This window comes from Abramis brama, assembly GCF_963993115.1.
Source record: "Abramis brama genome assembly, chromosome: 15".
Classification (NCBI taxonomy): domain Eukaryota; kingdom Metazoa; phylum Chordata; class Actinopteri; order Cypriniformes; family Leuciscidae; genus Abramis; species Abramis brama.
Window position 1 is genome coordinate 2,203,807 of NC_139977.1, and position 21,194 is coordinate 2,225,000.

General features: G+C 38.5%; 1 protein-coding gene across 15 annotated transcripts in view; it reads right to left on the bottom strand.

The window, feature by feature from the left end:
* rapgef6 (Rap guanine nucleotide exchange factor (GEF) 6) overlaps positions 1 to 21,194 on the bottom strand; it is a 162,844-nt gene that overhangs the window by 88,165 nt on the left and 53,485 nt on the right. For 14 of the 15 annotated variants that reach the window (XM_084137834.1, XM_084137846.1, XM_084137842.1 and 11 more), the window contains one exon: positions 7,908 to 7,977. In XM_084137834.1, the coding sequence (XP_083993960.1) occupies positions 7,908 to 7,977 (70 nt within the window). Of the gene's footprint in view, positions 1 to 7,907; positions 7,978 to 20,561; positions 20,623 to 21,194 lie in introns of those variants that run through there. The other variant, XM_084137836.1, reaches the window with a different exon arrangement.

The window sequence follows — 21,194 nt, forward strand, 5'->3', positions numbered from 1 at the left end:
ATCTTTCTGTCTTTCTAACTAATCTATCTTTCTTTCTTTCTTTCTTTCTTTCTTTCTAACTAACTAATCTATCTATCTATCTATCTATCTATCTATCTATCTATCTATCTATCTATCTATCTATCTATCTTTCTAACAAATCCATCTTTCTTTCTAACTAATCTATCTTTCTAATTATTTTTTCATTCTTTCTTTATAACTTATCCATATATCTATCTATATATCTTTCTTTCTTTCTAACTAATCTTTCTTTCTTTCTTTAATATAACTAATATTACTTTCTAACTAATCTTTCTTTCTTTCTAACTATTCTTTCTTTCTAACTAATCTATCAATCAAACTTTAAACTAACTTTAAACTTTAAACTAACTTTAAACTTTAAACTAACTTTAAACTTCTTCAAACTCTCTGGTCCAGCTTTCTCAAGCCAACTTAAAGTTTGTCTCAACAAACTTTTTTTTTCTAGTTGTTTATTGAACTGATGTACAAAATGAGTCACATTTGCAATCGTGCTGATATTCGAGAAAACAGCGCTCTTGCTCTGTGTGATATTGCTTAATTATACTATACTATATACTAGAAAATACAATGACTCATACAAGGGCAATTCATATCCTGAAATTTGGGGGAGTTTTTAATAAGTTTGGTGACATGTGTGACCTTGCACAATGCTATTTTATGTCAACACTGTCAAACAACATCAGTGGGAGAGCCTCGTGTGGTCTCGCAAAATGATTAAGAATACGTTGGCGGGAACTTGCTGAGTTGAGGATTGATGCCACGGGACACATTTAGACAAAAACTAAAATATGAACTAAAAGAAAGTCTTGCAAAAAGGGCAATTATCTGGTCAGAGGTCAAAAGGGCATGGGGTCTATCTGTGCTTCTGCCTAATACAGGTCATGTAAAAACCATTCAATGTAATTCAAAATAAGGATGACTTTAAGATAAACAAGTCAACAGAGGACAAAGGTGGAAACAACACAAGCACTGTGCGAGGACCTGAGAGGACCAGCTGGAGTGAGAGAGTGGTGGCGCCCCCTGTAGGTCAGCTGGGGAATAACAGCAGTTTACAAAATTATCATAATTCTAACGACTGTAAAACGCTTCAGTAAAAACCTGTTGATTAGTTAGTCCCTTAACAAATGCGGTGAAAAACTAATAGATCTAATGGGATATTCAATGTCATTTTTCAGCAAAATACTGTTAAATGTACAGTTTTTATATGTAAAAAAGTATTATTATAACAAAAATTTAAATTCCCAGAATTCCCTGTGTGGACGCTCACTTGTGATGTTTTCTTTCTGTATAATCAGTTATACATTAGGGTTTTATGTTGCATCTATGAATGTTTATTGCATTATTTTAGTGTCATGTTTGTATTTGTGTGTGTGACAAATGTGGTTTAACTTAGAGAAACTGCGATGGAAATATATTACTCTTGTACAGTATAATGTGCATCTTAATGTAAAACTACTACTACTACTAATAATAATGCAGTTATTATTAAAACTAATTTTCTTCCATGTTTTAATTTTAACAGTAAACCTCTGTTGTGTAGTACTTGTTTGACAAAAAATTAAAGGGCTTGTTTATAAGATAAATTAATGTTTTATGCCTTCATTTGATTACCAATGTTTTTATGAATTCAATTAAGTAAATATGTTTTGATTAAACCATTAAACCATTAAAATTGAATTTAGACAAAAACAAAACTGAAAGCACAGATCTGGGTAAAAATAAAATGGAATTTGAAAAAATAAAACATTAAGAATGTAATTAAACTGTTAATAATTTGTTAAGTTTCATGATTTCGATTAATTACACATGCTTTTTGATGAATAAAATGTAATTTAAACATCCAGACATGTCCCCTGTAAAGCACCATCTGCCTAAAGAGAGCAGGCGTCTGAACGAGTGTGTGTGTGCCGGGTTTAATCATCCGGGAGACAGAAGACAGAAGAGACGCAGCTCAGCGTTCGGCTCTGGGCTTGTGTTGCGTTTTTATGGATTTTGGGGTTATTTTTTCTACCCAAATCCTGGGTTGAGCCTTTTGGGCCATTTTTTTTGTTTGTTATTTTTTGCCAGTGTTTGTGTAGTTTTTGTTACCCAGATCTTGGGTCAGGCGTAACAACCCAGGGGTTGAGTTATTTATCGCGGGCTTTTGGCGCCCTCTTCAGGAGAGAGCAGTGCAGCTCCTCAAAATGGTGCATGTCTTCGTTCTGTACATTTTATTTTTATCTATGATTCATTATTGTTCTGTATATCGTTTAATCTTATGTAAAGCATCACACAGGAGTGCGATGTGAGTCTCCTAAACGAGTGTCGTGTCTGTCTTTTCACGTGATGGAAACGTCTGATGCCTTGCATAATATTGTATGATTTTATTCAAAAAGATACAGAATATAAATACGTATGATGTTAAAATCTGTTCTCAGCACTGTTCACTGATTGTGTATGGACAGGTTATGGTCACAGTATATTTCGGCTACGAGTGAAACGCAGGTAAAAGTTCCTCCGTTGAACACGACACGAGTTACGGTGGAAACGGCACAACAGAGACTGGTCCATCACACTTTAATTACTTATAAATGTTTAATTTTTACTGATAATATTTGTTAAACGAGCTTAATTGCTGGCAATATGAATTAAAAATGGTATAAAATATACTATACTAAAAAATATGATTGAAAATAAAAAAGCCAGTGGTTGTATCGAGTATTTTTTTTAAACTTTAGAGGATTTAAGTTAATCTGTAGACATTAATTCATGTAAGAAGTAAAAACAAAAAAAGGAAAAATTAATATTAAAAATGAATTTGAACATCGAACCGCATGTTTCCCATCAGGTCCTGTGGCATAAACACTCTGATACACACCGACCTTCATCTACATCCTAAGAAGAGTCAACATGCCTTACTTCAGGACAGCCAATGAGAGAGCTAGTTTACTCCAGGACAGCCAATGAGAGAGCTAGTTTACTCCAGGACAGCCAATGAGAGAGCTAGTAGAGGGATGAACCCTGAGCTTTCATTTTCAGTGAGAGTTCATGACCATCAGTCCATGCAAGATAAAGCTCATGTAATGGTTCATTTCCGAAACCACGCTGGAGAACGACAGATAAGACAATATATTATTACACACACACTCCAGCTCTACCCTGGGGAGACACTGATTTTCTTCAGCGAGAACTGAACTAAATGTAATGTTTTTGACCACACATAATTGCATGTATTTGCAATTAAATGCAAATGCATTATAGTTTCAATTTTTATTAAATGCACTTTAAAGTGCTTTTTGACCCATGTAAGAACATCTTTATAAGTAATTTCAATATTACTTTTGAAGTAAGTGTACTGCTGACAAGCATTTATGGTACAATAAAATGCACTTCAATTTAGTTTATTAGTTTAAAAAATAGTTAATTAGTTTAAAAAATATAAACTTTGAATGTAATATCGAATAACACATTACAAATTCAAGTACGTTTAGGTGTGCTTTAGTATGTCAACACATCAAAGTAGTTGCATGACAACTAATTATTAAAAAATACACTAGTAAATGTACCAAGTAAAACTTAATTTGACATTATTACAAAGTGTACATTTTAAACTTCATGTACGTTTTTTACATTAATAGTTTGTTGGGAAAATTAGTCTCAAAATCATTCTGATGGTACACGGACTTCTAATTAGGGTTGGGTATCGTTTGGGTTTTTTCGTTTGGGGAACAAATTCACAATAAAACCTAAGCCGCCTAACCCAAATACAATAACTTAACACTAAAAAACACTACAGTACTAATATCAGCAAAGTAATCTGTATTCTTGGTCTGCTACAAACCAGCTTTAAATTTCAGCAATTCTTTTCACATGTTGTGCGTTCTCTGGCCAATACGCCCCTCTCCTGACTCTCTGCATGTCCTGCACAAGGCGAGCGTTATTTTAGAGCGCATCACTTTAAATGCCGTGACGCGAAACCCCTCGTGGCAGAAGAACGCCGTCATGTTTACAACTGTGACGATGAGCGGATTTCAAGTATGTGAGGTTCACCGTGACGTTGCCTAATGCCTCAGAAAATCCGATCCGCCTGACAGTCGCATTGGCACATATCCGATTTATTTCCACATATGAATGAGGCCTGAAACCGATCTCGAAATATCCGAATGCATGCGTTTTTTTCCTGTTTACACTGTCATAGAACACATCGGATCTGTGTCACATATGAGCAAACAATCGGAATTGGGCAGAGGTGGACAGTTACAAAGTACATTTACTTGAGTACTGTACTTAAGTACACTTTTTGAGTATCTGTACTTTACTTGAGTATAATTTTTTCTGGAAACTTTTTACTTTAACTTCACTACATTTGAAAGACAAATATCGTACTTTTTAGTCCACTACAATTCTGTCACTGTCCTTGAGTAGAAAGTAGTAATGTCAGTCAGGGGATGATTTTGGTTGCAGGGGTTGCATTTTGGTTGGAAATGAAAGTCGGTTTGACGTCAGAACCCGACTGATGTTGGTTTCTGACATCAACCTAATTTAAATGTGTCTTCTAAATGTGAATTTTGTTTTGGAGCACACTAGCTTATAGATAACAGTAAGGCTAACATAATACTAAAAGTCCAAAAACTTTAAATAGGGCAATATTTGAGGGAACAGCCATCTGGGTGTCCGAAACCATTGTGGACATTATTGAGTGCACTTATTTAATCTCACATTCAATCCCACTACTGGAACTGTGCTCTAGAAATAAATGTGATATTGATATGAGGGTAGGTAGGCAGGCATAGATTAAGAGGCATAAGGTAGGCCTACTGTAAGTATTACATACAACAATGCAACAATAATAAAAACAATGCATTGACATTTACTTTTGATACTTAAGTACTTTTAAAAACAAGTTCTTCTGTACTTTTACTTAAGTAAAAATCGGCCTTTGCAACTTTTACTTGTAACGGAGTAATATTTGAGCAGTAGTATCTGTACTTTCACTCAAGTAAGGAAGTTGCGTACTTTGTCCACCTCTGGAATTGGGTCACATGACAGTGTAAACGAGACCTAAGTAAATGAGCATTTAACGACAACATAATGCTATATAAACAGACACAAAAACACGTTGGCTAGCTAACATACCTCCGACGAAGTGGTCGCTGAGACACGGACATTAACAGACTCTGCTCCTCCCGACCGCAGACGTAACTTGCGTTAAAAATCCACTTTTTACGGCGTTGTTCTGTGAGCTTTTTACATTTCTCACCTTTATGAGTGACAATCTTCGGTACTCTATAAAAACCCTTTCCCTTTTCTCGATTAGAACGATTGGATCAGCCGTAAACTACACAAAACATGGGCATTTTCTCAGACGGCAGATCCTCAGCTATTTCTCTTCCTGCCCTCCATCTGAATTTCGCAGCAGCGTGACGTCACGTGACACCAACCTATTAGTTAATCATTGGCGAGAAAGATTGCACAACAGCAGCCTAAAACAATAACTAAATAGATATTGACGACTACTAGGGCTGGGACGATACACCAATCTCCCGATTCGATACGATCACGATACTTGGGTGCCGATACGATATGTATTGCGATTTTTTTAAGAATTGCGATTCTACAAGTATTGTGATTCGATATTGCAAAATATAGCAATTTTTTTTAACACTAGACCATCGGGAAAAGTTAAATCATACACTTATACAGACTGTACATGTATAAGATGAGTCATATTTACAAAAACAAATCATATCTTTCTGACTTATTTCAGAAGAATCATACAGTTCTACATTCTCTTGAATAAATTATTCAATAACAAATAGATTTTTTAACAGTCACTTGTCGCCGCCTAGTGGAGAATAAATGTAATTGATGTGTTATTTTAAGCACCAAGTTTCTATCAAAAGTTTTCCCCGGGAGTCTCCCGTATTTCACACCCATCTCCCGCCACCCTCCCGTTTTGTTATTTCTTCCTTGAAACTCCCGTAATTTGTATGGCAACCTCAGAACAACCAAGAACTGATAAGAATGTAAATGTGTACCTTGTAAGTCGCTTTGGATAAAAGCGTCTGCCAAATGCATAAATGTAAATGTAAACCTCGTTATATGAATAATCACATCAATATATTATTCCAAGGTTGTCCAGTTACCAGATCTTGTATGAAACGCATCCTACTCACACAATCAACACATTATACAAATTTCAACCTACAACCCAGTTGCGCAGTCGAAGGTAAGTTGAACAAGCGTCACTGGTAGAAATGGGAGGAGAAGACTCAGTGGTAAATATTTAACGCAATTAACGCAGCTTCCCTTTTTTACGTTACATTATATGATGCGCTCTTATTCATGCAAATGCTTTTAAAGCATTCAAGCCAAGACAAATTGAGCGCCAGAATAGAGTTCTCTTTCGGCTTGAAGTTGAACGAACACTAACACATGCAATTATGCCAAAATGTCCGCTTTGTCGAGTATCCTCATAAGAGCAGACTGAGCACTCTTAAATGAGTTAAATAAAGTCTTAAATGAACATAAAGAGTTGTGAGAGAATGAGGCGCGTTGAGATCTGTGTCTCTGTCAGCAGCGGCTGCTCTTAAAGGGACAGCAGCCAATAAAGCTTTCTGTCAGTAAAGTTAATCAAAGAAGGGAACAGAGAAAAACACTTGACTAAAGAACTTTTGTAACTTGAATAAGTATTAATCTATATATAATTTAAGTTTACGCAGTCCAAACTCTTTTATAACTTTATTCAATTTCTGTGTATTTCCTGTTAGACAAATATTTAAAATATACTGTCTTTATGTGGTTTCTACATTAATTTGGAGATTAACTGTGAAATTATTACATTATAAAATATATTAAAAACGTTAGTTTTAATGGCGATTCATTGAGATTAATCACAGGAAAAAAAGTGTGATTAATCTAGTTAATTTTTGCAATCGCTTTCATGAATAAGACATGAATAAGTCTTATTTATGTTTATTTTTATTGAATATTATGTATTTATTTATGTTAATATCTGTGCAATTAATGTGTATTTAGCCTGCCTCTGTCATCCAGCACCCCCCAAATCTCTCTTCCTCTTCCACGCGTCCACTTAAAAAAGGGATATTACGACATTAAATACTCAAAGATAACGACACATTTCATCCTCTGTTGGAACAAAAGTGGCTAACTTCTGTCAACCTCGTCTACAAGCAAGGACAAAAATAAAGCAATTTCATTTGAATTAATATTGATTCTGGAATAAAATAATCGATTTTAGAATCGTAAAAAAAAAAAAAAAAATTGTGATAGTTAGGTGAATCGATTTTTTCTCCCAGCCCTAATGACTACTAGTTAAGATTTTTACAAAAAGGGAACTTGGTTTCAGAGGAAATTGTCACTGATGAAATGAACACAATCACAATTCAGAATTAAAACCTCCTGATAATTTACTCTCCCCACGTCATCCAAAATGTTCATGTCTTTCTTTCTTCAACGTGATTGCGTAATGTGTGTCTCATCACAGCTAGTGCAAGACGGGCATTTGTGGTTTAAAAGTATATAAATGTTTATTTTGTTATAAATGTCGGCTGGTTTGTCTAGATAAGACTCTTATTCCTCGGCTGGATCGTGTCGAGACTTTGAAGCTGCACTGAAACTCACATTTGGACCTTCGACCCGTTGGACCCCATTGAAGACTCTATGACTATATGGAGAAACATCCTGGAGTGTTTTCCTCAAAAACCTTCATTTCTTTTCCACTGAAGAAAGAAAGACATGAACATCTTGTATGACGTGGGGGAGAGTAGATTATCAGGAAACTGTCATTCTGAAGTGAGCTCCTCCTTCAAGGAAGCACGTTTCGACTGCTTTAGTCTATGTGCTGTCAGTCTGAACATCTGATGTGTGTGTAACACGCCACTCACCACAATCATCTCAGACGGCTCTAAAGTGATGCATTCACAGCCTCTTCTTCCTCCACGCTGAGTCCCGAAACTGCAGACACACACAGAGACACGAATCAGGGCAACAAATCTCACACACATATCAAATCTCAATCACAATCAGAAAACCATGTTTTTATTTCCACACAGACAGTCTATATGGTTATGTAATGCCCAATTATGATGAGCCCCAGTTCTTGGTGAGGGCGTTTACATGATGTGGCCCATAAGAGACACTGAACAGCCGGCCGTCTTGAAGAAGTAAACAAAAAGACAACATTAGGGACGATGATGTTCAGAGGCTGGTGTCTAATTTCACACTGCTAATGAAAACAGGCTAGTTGGGGTTAGCGGTTGAACAAACTAGTCGACTTTAACACTGTGTCCTAACTACACGATAATAACCGTGTGGTTGTGTCCACACACTGCAAAGACACATTTATATGCAAACACCATATAAAAGTGAATTTTGCATCCAATGACCCCTTTAATGAGCAATGGACATCAGGACTAGTGGGAATGTAAATATGCGTATCATCTGCATAACACTGATACCCAAGACCATATTTCCTGATAATCTGCCCAAGCGGAAGCATGTAAATGTTAAATAAAATTGGGCCCAACACTGAACCCTGAGGAACTCCCTTTCGAACAGGCACAGTATCAGATTTGAAGCTGAAAAGTTCTAGCATACATTTCATAGTAACTACAACACACAGCTTCACTATTAGAGAGATGCTACCAGGTGCAATTCACACGCAGGGCCATATTTTAACGATCTGAAACGCATGTATCAAACGCGAAACGCAAGTAACTTTGTGGGCGGATCTCGGGCGCTGTTGCTATTATACCAGCGGGATAAATGAGACTTGCGCTCAACGCAAAACTAAAATGGGTTGGTCTGAAGTAGCTTCATTACTCCAATCAGAGCGACATCTCACATTCCCTTTAAGAGCAGGCGCGCTTGTTCCATGGCGGATTGATATTATAACGGCGGATTTGCCAGGAGCGGTTCACAGCCGAGGAGACCGACGTTCTCGTCAGGGCCGTAAAACACAGAGAAGTGACATTGGGGATGGAGAAACACGATTAGCTTCGGTTAAACAGGCGTATAATAATTTTGGTAAATGTGTAAGCTAGATTTATGCCTATTTTTTCACATCTTCATGGACACAATGATTTCCCTCATGTGGTAATATTTTTCCTTGTAATTATGTATGGTTTGCAAAAATGTGAACTGCTGCGTCTGTGTAGAGTAGAGAATCAAAGTACGCTACATTATGGCCAAACATGCACCCTTAAAATAGCATCTGAATAACGTGCCACTGACTTTAGACTGGGTTTCTCCTGGTCTGTGGAGGAATTGTTTTCTGAAACTGCAAAATAGCACCAGGGAACGTTTGCGCCGGAACACGCCTCCTCTTTTCGCTGAACCGCCCCCGGGAGCGCAAGTTCATTCCCTAATTTACCGACGTGCGTCTGTGGAGGGAAAAGTCCGCTGTGTGTCGGGTGCAAAATAGGAATGAAACATTGAGAAATAGCAATGAAACGGTGTACAAAGTAAATTGCGCTGGGTGCAAGATAGGGCCCACAATCTCTCTCTCACTAATGCATTCATATAAATGTAATCTTTACTGTACAACTTTATCTATATCTGATTTAGAACAAGCAGAAATCTGTGAGAAATATAACGACCCAAAGATAAAAGAACTGATAAGAACAAGCTGTTATGTAGGAGCGCTGTGTCAGATGCCATAGCTGTGCACAAGGCAACACGTGATCGAGTCTCGGCTCGAGGTTTAGGCTTATTTGCTCATCAATGAAGTCCTCAGCGACTAGTCGACGTCAACTCGTCTTTCATCACATAAATGTCGACTTTAAAAAATCTGAAGTCGTTGGACAAAGACCAAGATCTTAATTATTTCGCCAACCCCTACTTGAATCTAAATTATTTCGCCTGCATATTCTTATGAAGGGAAACAACTTAAATTTTGTCCGAGTTGCACTGACACAAACAAGCAAAGCTAGATTGCCATAAAAAATAACAATAAAAAAACAGCAGAACTAAAGTCACATAGTAAAAGACACGCAACTGATTTACTTCCGCATAGTAAAGTGGCCTAGACTGGAAGTGAGCATGTCATAAAAGTGACCCTGTTACAGGTCAAGAGCAGCTGAATACCTGAAACACACTAACACACAGCTGATGGCAGTACAGTGCTCATATGGACAGTATTAACAACTATCTGTTGTGTATAAACACTGTAGTAAACGAGTCATGTGAATAATACAACGCTTCATATTGTATTTGAGATCATATTGAAATGAACCTCCTGCACTCATTCAAATCCTCTCCATGGCTCAGGCAGAGCTTGGCATCAGTGCTGCCATGAAAGGGACTTTCAGTTTCTCTCTCAGATCACGGCGCAGTGCAGTCGTGTCTGTAGTGTGTGAGCAGAGCCAGAGGGGGTCAGAGGTCAGGTTTGTTTTGACATCTCTTCACACTCCAGTGAGCCTGAAGTCTGCTGTCAGATTCAGGGAAAAGCTGTGAGGAGCGTTCGAGCTCATGCACTCCTCTCTGTGGATGAGCGCTAGTCCTACAGCCAGTGTGGCCGATAGTGTGTGTGTGTTGTGTGTGTGTGTGTGTGTGTGTGTGTGTGTGTGTGTGTGTGTGTGTGTGTGTGTGTGTGTGTGTGTGTGCGTGTGAGTGTGTGACGTCACCGTCGGCCGGAGTCACTGCGGTTACACACACTGAGTGGCAGAAACACTGAGTGGTATTTGTTTTCAGCCGGGAAAAACACACAAAACACATCTAAAACGGGAAAGAGCTTTGAGATCGACTGTACAACTAGATTTCATAAGAAATCTGAGGTGTATTTTTACACACTTCTGGAAGCTACAGAAAAGAGAAGCAAATGGATTCGCTGTGATTCACAGAAACAACTGGACCCAGGCAGAGAAAGCTGGATTTGCAGTTATTATTTTTTTATTTTTTTTATTTTTTATTATAGGGTAAAATCATACCCTATATATTGTATTGTTATATATTGTACAACTCATTAATTAAATATTTACCATCGTATAATCTGCATAATTGGATGTTTTTAAATAAACTGACAAAAGACCACACAAGTTTTAGGGCTGGACAATATGATGATATATATAACATTGATATAAGTGATCACCTTGATTTAGACCTATATTGTATTTATATAAAGTGTTCACAGGCAAATTTGCTTTATGTATTTCCCCGATAATGTCAATGTGTCATGCAAAGAGAAGGGATTAGTTCAAACTATAGTCTCACACTACATCCTTTTCGTCGTCACACTACATCCTTATGCATCGCTTTCTGCAGGACTTTTACGTGCTTTTCCCAAACCACTGAAGTGACGTCAACGTTCGGGTTAGCGGTAGCATTAGCCATCAGGCAAGTGTTATTTAAATAAACTCCTGACGTACTTACAAACTTTCCAATGCCTCGTTTTATGAGTACAGAACCTATTTGTACTACTGTATAAGTTTGGTGCCATTCTGGGCATTATTAGTGGGGTAATTTACCAGATACATCATAGGATCCGTTAGTGCCCGCACTAAGACATCCGGCTGATATCTCTAAATAAGCTCTAACTTTAATAATGTTCAACCAAGGGAAAAAAGGCTTCTGGGGGGTGTTTGGATCGAGGTCATGGTGCAAAGGACCCTAGGTTGATTTTACTCTGAACCATCCCTTTAAATATATACATGCATGTGTGTGTATTTATATATACTTAATTATACACAGTACACACACATATATTATGTAAACACAAACTTTTATTTTGGATGCGATTATTAATCGTGATTAATCGTTTCGCAGCCGTAGTTATCTCGTTCTTGAATCTCGTTCAGAACTTGAGTCTCGTTCACGATTGCGAACAGTGATTGCTGCAGTTTCACTGAACGGCCACCGGTGTCACTAATAACAAGGGTTTCTGAACTCCACATACAGACCCTTTAAACTTGAACAATCAAAAGGCATGTCTAATCAATTCAATTCATAGAACTTTAATGTTGCTGGGGGTTTATTTTACGGTAACACTTAGTGAATAAGGTTCATTAGTTAACATTAGTTAATGTATTAACTAAAATAAACTAACCATGAACAATACATTTGTTAATGTACTAGTTCATCTTTGTTAGTTAAAGTTGCATTGTGTAATATTTAGGAGGATCTGTTGACAGAAATGCAATATCATAAACATAACTCCACATGTTTTCAGTGGTGTATAAAGAGCTTACTTAATGAGCCGTTATGTTTTTATTAGCTTAGAATGAGCATTTCTCTCTACACACACCGCGGGTCCGCTTACATCGACATGTTTCTACAGTGGCCCTGAACGGACAAATGCATTTCGTCACTATGTTGTTCTTCGTGTAGAGAAGCTTCAGCTAAAGTCAGCGAATAAAACATTGACACAGTGATGAACAGGTAACAATAATATTCGCAATAACACATCGTTATACTGAATAATTAAGTAAACATAATTTCTTAATTTATCTTTGTAAAGAAACCTCAGTGTTTAACTGGCTACTCTCTGCTGTCTCAGACGACATCACTTCCTGTCGGCCACTGTAACTTCTGTTGGGTGCAATTCACAACCTCACCACTAGATGCGCTAAAACTTACACACTGCACCTTTAATAAAAATACATTTATTAAGTCATTCATTGTTTGTTCATGTTAGTTCACAGTGCATTAACTAATGTTAACAAATACAACCTTTGATTTTACTAACGTATTAGTAATTAGTATTAGTGTTTAAATTAATATTAACTCATTCTTAGTTCATGTTATAACTAAGGTAGTTAACTAATGTTAACTAATGAGCCTTATTGTAAAGTGTTACCAATTTTTAGATTTTTGAACAAATGTATTTTTTGGCAAACAACAGAAAAAGTCCTGCACAACACATGTACAGTTTAAACTAAATCATAGAAGAGATACTGTGAGATATTCCTTAAATTTTTTTTTTATTATTAATATTTTGAGAAGCATTTTCTACTGTACAATAGTAATATAGTTGTCATAATTTCTTGTTGTGAAGAGTTTTGAGTTTGTGTGGTGAAATACGGGAGAAGTGACTCTTGTGAGTTCATGTGTTCATATAGTGAGACACTCAGTGTGTAGGAGAGCAAACTGAGACACACACTACATGTAGACTTCACATTTCAAAAGCACTCTTTAATATTAACAGACACTATACATATCACCATTTGATTAAGTGTACAGCCCTACTTTTCATTTATTCATACAAAAATTGCCAAATTCTGTGACATTCCATGTTATACTATAAATTTCGTTTTTATGACTGGATTCCATGTTTCCATCTACGTTTTCCATTTCCACATTATTAGATCATTAATCATTATTAATCTTAACTAGTAGTTATTATGGCTGTGAGAAAAAAATCCACTCACCTAACTATCACGATTTTTTTGTTTACGATTTTAAAATCGATTTTTTTATTCCAGAATCGATATTAATTCAAATGAAATTGCAGACGAGGTTGACAGAAGTTAGCCACTTTTGTTCCAACAGAGGATGAAATGTGTCGTTATCTGAGTGTTTAGTGTCGTAATATCCCTTTTTCAAGAGGACGCGTGGAAGAGACGTGAGACTGAACGCCCTCGCGCTGCTCATATACTGAGAGAGAGATAAGAAAGTAGAAAGTAGAGCTGCTCGATTCATCTTTAAAAGACTGTGATCTCCATTCAAACACACACGCGATCTTCTAATTCGTCTGTCTATTAAACCTGACAAAATCATATCGCAACATTCAGATATGTGTTGGCGCTGACCCGGAGAGAGTTGTCATGAAACAGCTTCACAAACAGTCTTTTCAACCTCATATCATTATTTCTGTGATGCAATAGTTCAAATTATCATAGAAGTACTGCGATAAAAGTTTAAAGTTCAAATATGAACACTGATGTCTACGATAGCGATCAAAATAGAGTAAATCAGCTTTTGATAGAAACTTGGCGCTTAAAATACCGCATTTATCGATTACATTGTTTCTCCACTAGGCGGCGACAAGTGACTGTTAAAAAGTGTATTTGTTATTGAATAATTTATTCAAGAGAATGTAGTACTGTATGATGCTTCTGAAATAAAACTGAAATAAAAAGATGTGATGAACTGTTTTTGTAAATATGACTCTTATACACTGCCGTTCAAAGGTTTGGATCGGTAAGATTTTTTATGTTTTTAAAAGAAGTCTCTTCTGCTCACCAAGGCTGCATTTATTTGATAAAATTTTTTTAAAAAAAACAGTAATATTGTTAAATATTTTAACTGTTTTCTATTTTAAAATGTAATTTATTCCTGTGATCAAAGCTGAATGTTCAGCATCATTACTCCAGTCTTCAGTGTCACATGATCCTTCAGAAATCATTCTAATATGATGATTTGATGCTCAAGAAACATTTATGATTATTATCAGTGTTGAAAACAGATGTGGACAATTTTTTTCAGGATTCTTCAATGAACAGAAAGTTCAAAAGAACAGCATTTATTTGAAATAGAATCTTTGGTAACATTATAAATGTCTTTACTGTAACTTTTGATCAATTTAATTCCTCCTTGATGAACAAGAGTATTGATTTCCCCCAAAAAAATAAAATAAAAATTCTTACTCAATCAAACTTTGGAATGGTAGTGTTTAATGTTACAAAAGCTTTATATTTCAGATAAATGCTGTTCTTTTGAACTTTCTATTCATCAAAGGATCCTGAAATAAAAATGTAAATAACTGTTTTCAACATTGATAATAATCATAAATGTTTCTTGATCATCAAATCATCATATTAGAGTGATTTCTGAAGGATCATGTGACACTGAAGACTGGAGTAATGATGCTGAAAATTCAGCTTTGATCACAGGAATAAATTACACTTTACTGTATATTCACATAGAAAAACAATGTTTCACATTTTAATAATATTTCACAATATTACTGTTTTGTTTTGTATTTTTAATCAAATAAATGCAGCCTTGGTGAGCAGAAGAGAGATATATAGAAATATCTTACCGATCCCAAATTTTTGACTGGTCGTGTATCTCATGTACAGTCTGTATAAGTGCATGATTTGGTTTTTCCCGATGGTCTAGTGATTTTTTTCTCAAATACATTGCAATATCGTATCGGCACCCAAGTATCGTGATAGTATCGAATCGGCTATAAATATTATTTATAAAGGTTTTTAAACGACCAAACAATAAAAAAGGAAAAACGTAATAAAAGCAATACATCTGTCATACAGTGCTATTGTGGCTGCGGTGTCACGTGACAAATATGACGTGATCGTAGTTTACGAAGTGATCAGATGCACCATTTTTACTACTAAACAGGTGATAGAATCCCACAGAGGGACATTGGAGGAACCGGACCCACATGAACAGACCATAATATCAGGAGCGATTCTGTCCACGCCAGACGAGAGAAAACACCCACAACACCTCTGTAATATAATCAAATATATTCAAGCCGTTTATCCATTTTCTACCCCTCAATTTAAAAATATAAAATCAAGCCGAATTCTCGTTTTGTCTTTTTTCTTTTAAACAAATAAATGAGCAGTTATCTCATTTTCTACTTTCAACTTTAAAGGTCCCCTATTATGCAAAATTCACTTTTGCATGCTGTTTGGACATAAATGTGTGTTGGCAGTGTGTGTACACAACCAGCCAATAGTGATAAAAATCCACTCACTCCTTTTTTATTAATCCCCATAAATCATCAGCAGTGTCTCCCAACGACCTGTTTTCAGAATGCTGTTTTAGTGACATCACTAAGCACAGGCCCCGCCCATGAGTGTTGACAGACACTGCCGTTCTAACATAGCCCCGCCCTGATCGAGTTCACAGCCATAGATGAGAATGTCTCCCAAGCGTTGTAGGTGTTGTGTGGCTGGATGTATTAATCCACATAGCTCTCTCTATTTACTCCCGAAATCTGAGGCTCTAACTCCACTAACACTCCACTGATACACCACTAATACACCACTGATACTCCACTAACACTCCACTAATACACCACTAATACACCACTGATACTCCACTAACACTCCACTAATACACCACTAATACACCACTGATACTCCACTAACACTCCACTGATACTCCACTGATACTCCACTGATACTCCACTAACACTCCACTAATACACCACTAATACACCACTGATACTCCACTAACACTCCACTAACACTCCACTAACACTCCACTAACACTCCACTGATACACCACTGATACTCCACTAATACTCCACTGATACACCACTGATACTCCACTAACACTCCACTAATACACCACTAATACACCACTGATACTCCACTAACACTCCACTAATACACCACTAATACACCACTGATACTCCACTAACACTCCACTGATACTCCACTGATACTCCACTGATACTCCACTAACACTCCACTAATACACCACTAATACACCACTGATACTCCACTAACACTCCACTAACACTCCACTAACACTCCACTGATACACCACTGATACTCCACTAATACTCCACTGATACACCACTGATACTCCACTAACACTCCACTAATACACCACTGATACACCACTGATACTCCACTAACACTCCACTGATACTCCACTGATACTCCACTAATACACCACTAATACACCACTGATACTCCACTAACACTCCACTAACACTCCACTGATACACCACTGATACTCCACTGATACTCCACTGATACTCCACTAACACTCCACTGATACTCCACTGATACTCCACTGATACTCCACTGATACTCCACTGATACACCACTAACACTCCACTGATACTCCACTGATACTCCACTAACACTCCACTAACACTCCACTAATACACCACTAATACTCCACTAATACTCCACTAATACTCCACTTACACTCCACTAACACTCCACTAATACACCACTAATACTCCACTGATACTCCACTAACACTCCACTAACACTCCACTAACACTCCACTAATACACCACTAATACTCCACTAACACTCCACTAATACACCACTAATACTCCACTAATACTCCACTAATACTCCACTAATACTCCACTTACACTCCACTGATACTCCACTGATACACCACTAATACTCCACTAATACTCCACTTACACTCCACTAACACTCCACTAATACACCACTGATACTCCACTGATACTCCACTGATACTCCACTGATACTCCACTAACACTCCACTAATACACCACTAATACTCCACTGATACTCCACTGATACTCCACTGATACTCCACTGATACTCCACTAATACACCACTGACACTCCACTGACACACCACTGACACTCCACTGACACTCCACTGATACTCCACTGATACTCCACTGATACTCCACTGATACACCACTAATACTCCACTAATACTCCACTTACACTCCACTAACACTCCACTAATACACCACTAATACACCACTGATACTCCACTAACACTCCACTAATACACCACTAATACACCACTGATACTCCACTAACACTCCACTGATACTCCACTGATACTCCACTGATACTCCACTAACACTCCACTAATACACCACTAATACACCACTGATACTCCACTAACACTCCACTAACACTCCACTAACACTCCACTGATACACCACTGATACTCCACTAATACTCCACTGATACACCACTGATACTCCACTAACACTCCACTAATACACCACTGATACACCACTGATACTCCACTAACACTCCACTGATACTCCACTGATACTCCACTAATACACCACTAATACACCACTGATACTCCACTAACACTCCACTAACACTCCACTGATACACCACTGATACTCCACTGATACTCCACTGATACTCCACTAACACTCCACTGATACTCCACTGATACTCCACTGATACTCCACTGATACTCCACTGATACACCACTAACACTCCACTGATACTCCACTGATACTCCACTAACACTCCACTAACACTCCACTAATACACCACTAATACTCCACTAATACTCCACTAATACTCCACTTACACTCCACTAACACTCCACTAATACACCACTAATACTCCACTGATACTCCACTAACACTCCACTAACACTCCACTAACACTCCACTAATACACCACTAATACTCCACTAACACTCCACTAATACACCACTAATACTCCACTAATACTCCACTAATACTCCACTAATACTCCACTTACACTCCACTGATACTCCACTGATACACCACTAATACTCCACTAATACTCCACTTACACTCCACTAACACTCCACTAATACACCACTGATACTCCACTGATACTCCACTGATACTCCACTGATACTCCACTAACACTCCACTAATACACCACTAATACTCCACTGATACTCCACTGATACTCCACTGATACTCCACTGATACTCCACTAATACACCACTGACACTCCACTGACACACCACTGACACTCCACTGACACTCCACTGATACTCCACTGATACTCCACTGATACTCCACTGATACACCACTAATACTCCACTAATACTCCACTTACACTCCACTAACACTCCACTAATACACCACTAATACTCCACTGATACTCCACTGATACTCCACTAACACTCCACTAATACACCACTAATACTCCACTGATACTCCACTGATACTCCACTGATACTCCACTGATACTCCACTGATACTCCACTAATACTCCACTAATACACCACTGACACTCCACTGACACACCACTGACACACCACTGACACTCCACTGACACTCCACTGATACTCCACTGATACTCCACTGATACTCCACTGACACACCACTGACACACCACTGACACACCACTGACACTCCACTGATACTCCACTGATACTCCACTGATACTCCACTGACACACCACTGACACTCCACTGACACACCACTGACACTCCACTGACACTCCACTGATACTCCACTGATACTCCACTAATACTCCACTAACACACCACTAACACACCACTAACACACCACTAACACACCACTAATACTCCACTAATACACCACTAATACTCCACTAACACTCCACTAATACACCACTAATACACCACTGACACTCCACTGACACACCACTGACACACCACTGACACTCCACTGACACTCCACTGACACTCCACTGACACACCACTGACACTCCACTGACACACCACTGACACTCCACTGACACTCCACTGACACTCCACTGACACTCCACTGATACTCCACTAATACTCCACTTACACTCCACTAACACTCCACTAACACACCACTAATACTCCACTAATACACCACTAATACTCCACTAACACTCCACTGCTACACCACTGACACTCCACTGACACTCCACTAATACTCCACTTACACTCCACTAACACACCACTAACACACCACTAATACTCCACTAATACACCACTAATACTCCACTAACACTCCACTGCTACACCACTGACACTCCACTGATACTCCACTAATACTCCACTTACACTCCACTAACACTCCACTAACACACCACTAATACTCCACTAATACACCACTAATACTCCACTAACACTCCACTAATACACCACTAATACTCTACTGATACACCACTGATACTCCACTAATACTCCACTAATACTCCACTAATACTCCACTTATACTCTACTGAGAGTGAGTTGACATGTAGTTAATTATAGTCAACAGAATGTTCAAAATAAAGTGTAACGGAGTCATTTGTGCAAATAAAACGAGTGAAGAGTGCAGTAAGTACACGAGCAGCTCCTGGAGTGTGATGTAAAGCGACAGGTTTAAACTGAACGTGCAGAAGTGAGTCTGAGCGGAGCTTCCTCTTCCTGATCCTGATGATGTTCAAAACACCACAGAAACGTGACAAAAGAGAATGCTGACGCTGAACACACACACCACCGGCAGCCTGGGACTGTGTCGACGCCGGTAAAACAACACACACACACACAGATTTGAGTTCTGTGACCAGACCCCGTACACACACACACACACACACACACACACAACACACACAACACACACAGATCTAAGTTCTGTGACCAGACCCTGTACACACACAAAACACACACAACACACACAGATCTGAGTTCTGTGACCAGACCCTGTACACACACAAAACACACACAACACACACAGATCTGAGTTCTGTGACCAGACCCTGTACACACACAAAACACACACAACACACACAGATCTGAGCTCTGTGACCAGACCCTGTACACACACAAAACACACACAACACAGATCTGAGTTCAGTGACCAGACCCTGTACACACACAAAACACACACAACACAGATCTGAGTTCAGTGACCAGACCCTGTACACACACAAAACACACACAACACAGATCTGAGTTCAGTGACCAGACCCTGTACACACACAAAATACACACAGATCTGAGTTCTGTGACCAGACCCTGTACACACACAAAACACACACAACACACACAGATCTGAGCTCTGTGACCAGACCCTGTACACACACAAAACACACACAACACAGATCCGAGTTCAGTGACCAGACCCTGTACACACACAAAACACACACAACACAGATCTGAGTTCAGTGAAGTCATAGAAAACCCGCTGTTACTCACAGTAAAGGAAGCCGTCAGCGAACAGGAGAAAGCTGAGAGAGGAACGGCTCACACACACACACACACCTCTTTCAGCTGAGTGTGTGTCCGTTAGGAATGAACGTGCTGCTACAGGAGCTCAATGTTGATCGTCCGTGACACGAGGAGCTTCACCAACGGCTTCAGGCCCAGAGCAGAAACAATGCAGATTAACCAGTCTAAAGCATCTGAGATATTCTTCAGCTGATCGAGCGCACACACACACACACACACACCTGAGCGCCGGGATTCTCCTGCGCTGACGAGGAGAACAGCCCCTTACTGGACGAAATCACGAGCTTGTGCTGCAAAACTTCCAGAAGAGAAAGAAAGAAGAAAGAAAGAGCGGTTCTGAAATCCTGAAAGGAAACGACTCTTAGATGAGCAAACTTCCCAGTTCTCCTCTGTGGTCTTTATGTGCGTGTGTGTGTGTGTGTGTATGAGTGTGTGCGCGCGTGTGTGTGTATGAGTGCGTGCGCGTGTGTGTGTGTTCATGTTTTTCTATCCTGGTGGGGACTTCAACCTGAATGCACACAGACTCATGGGGACTCGTGTCACAGTGGGGACCTAAACTCATCATACAGAATGAGTTTCTTTGGAAATGTAAAAATGCAG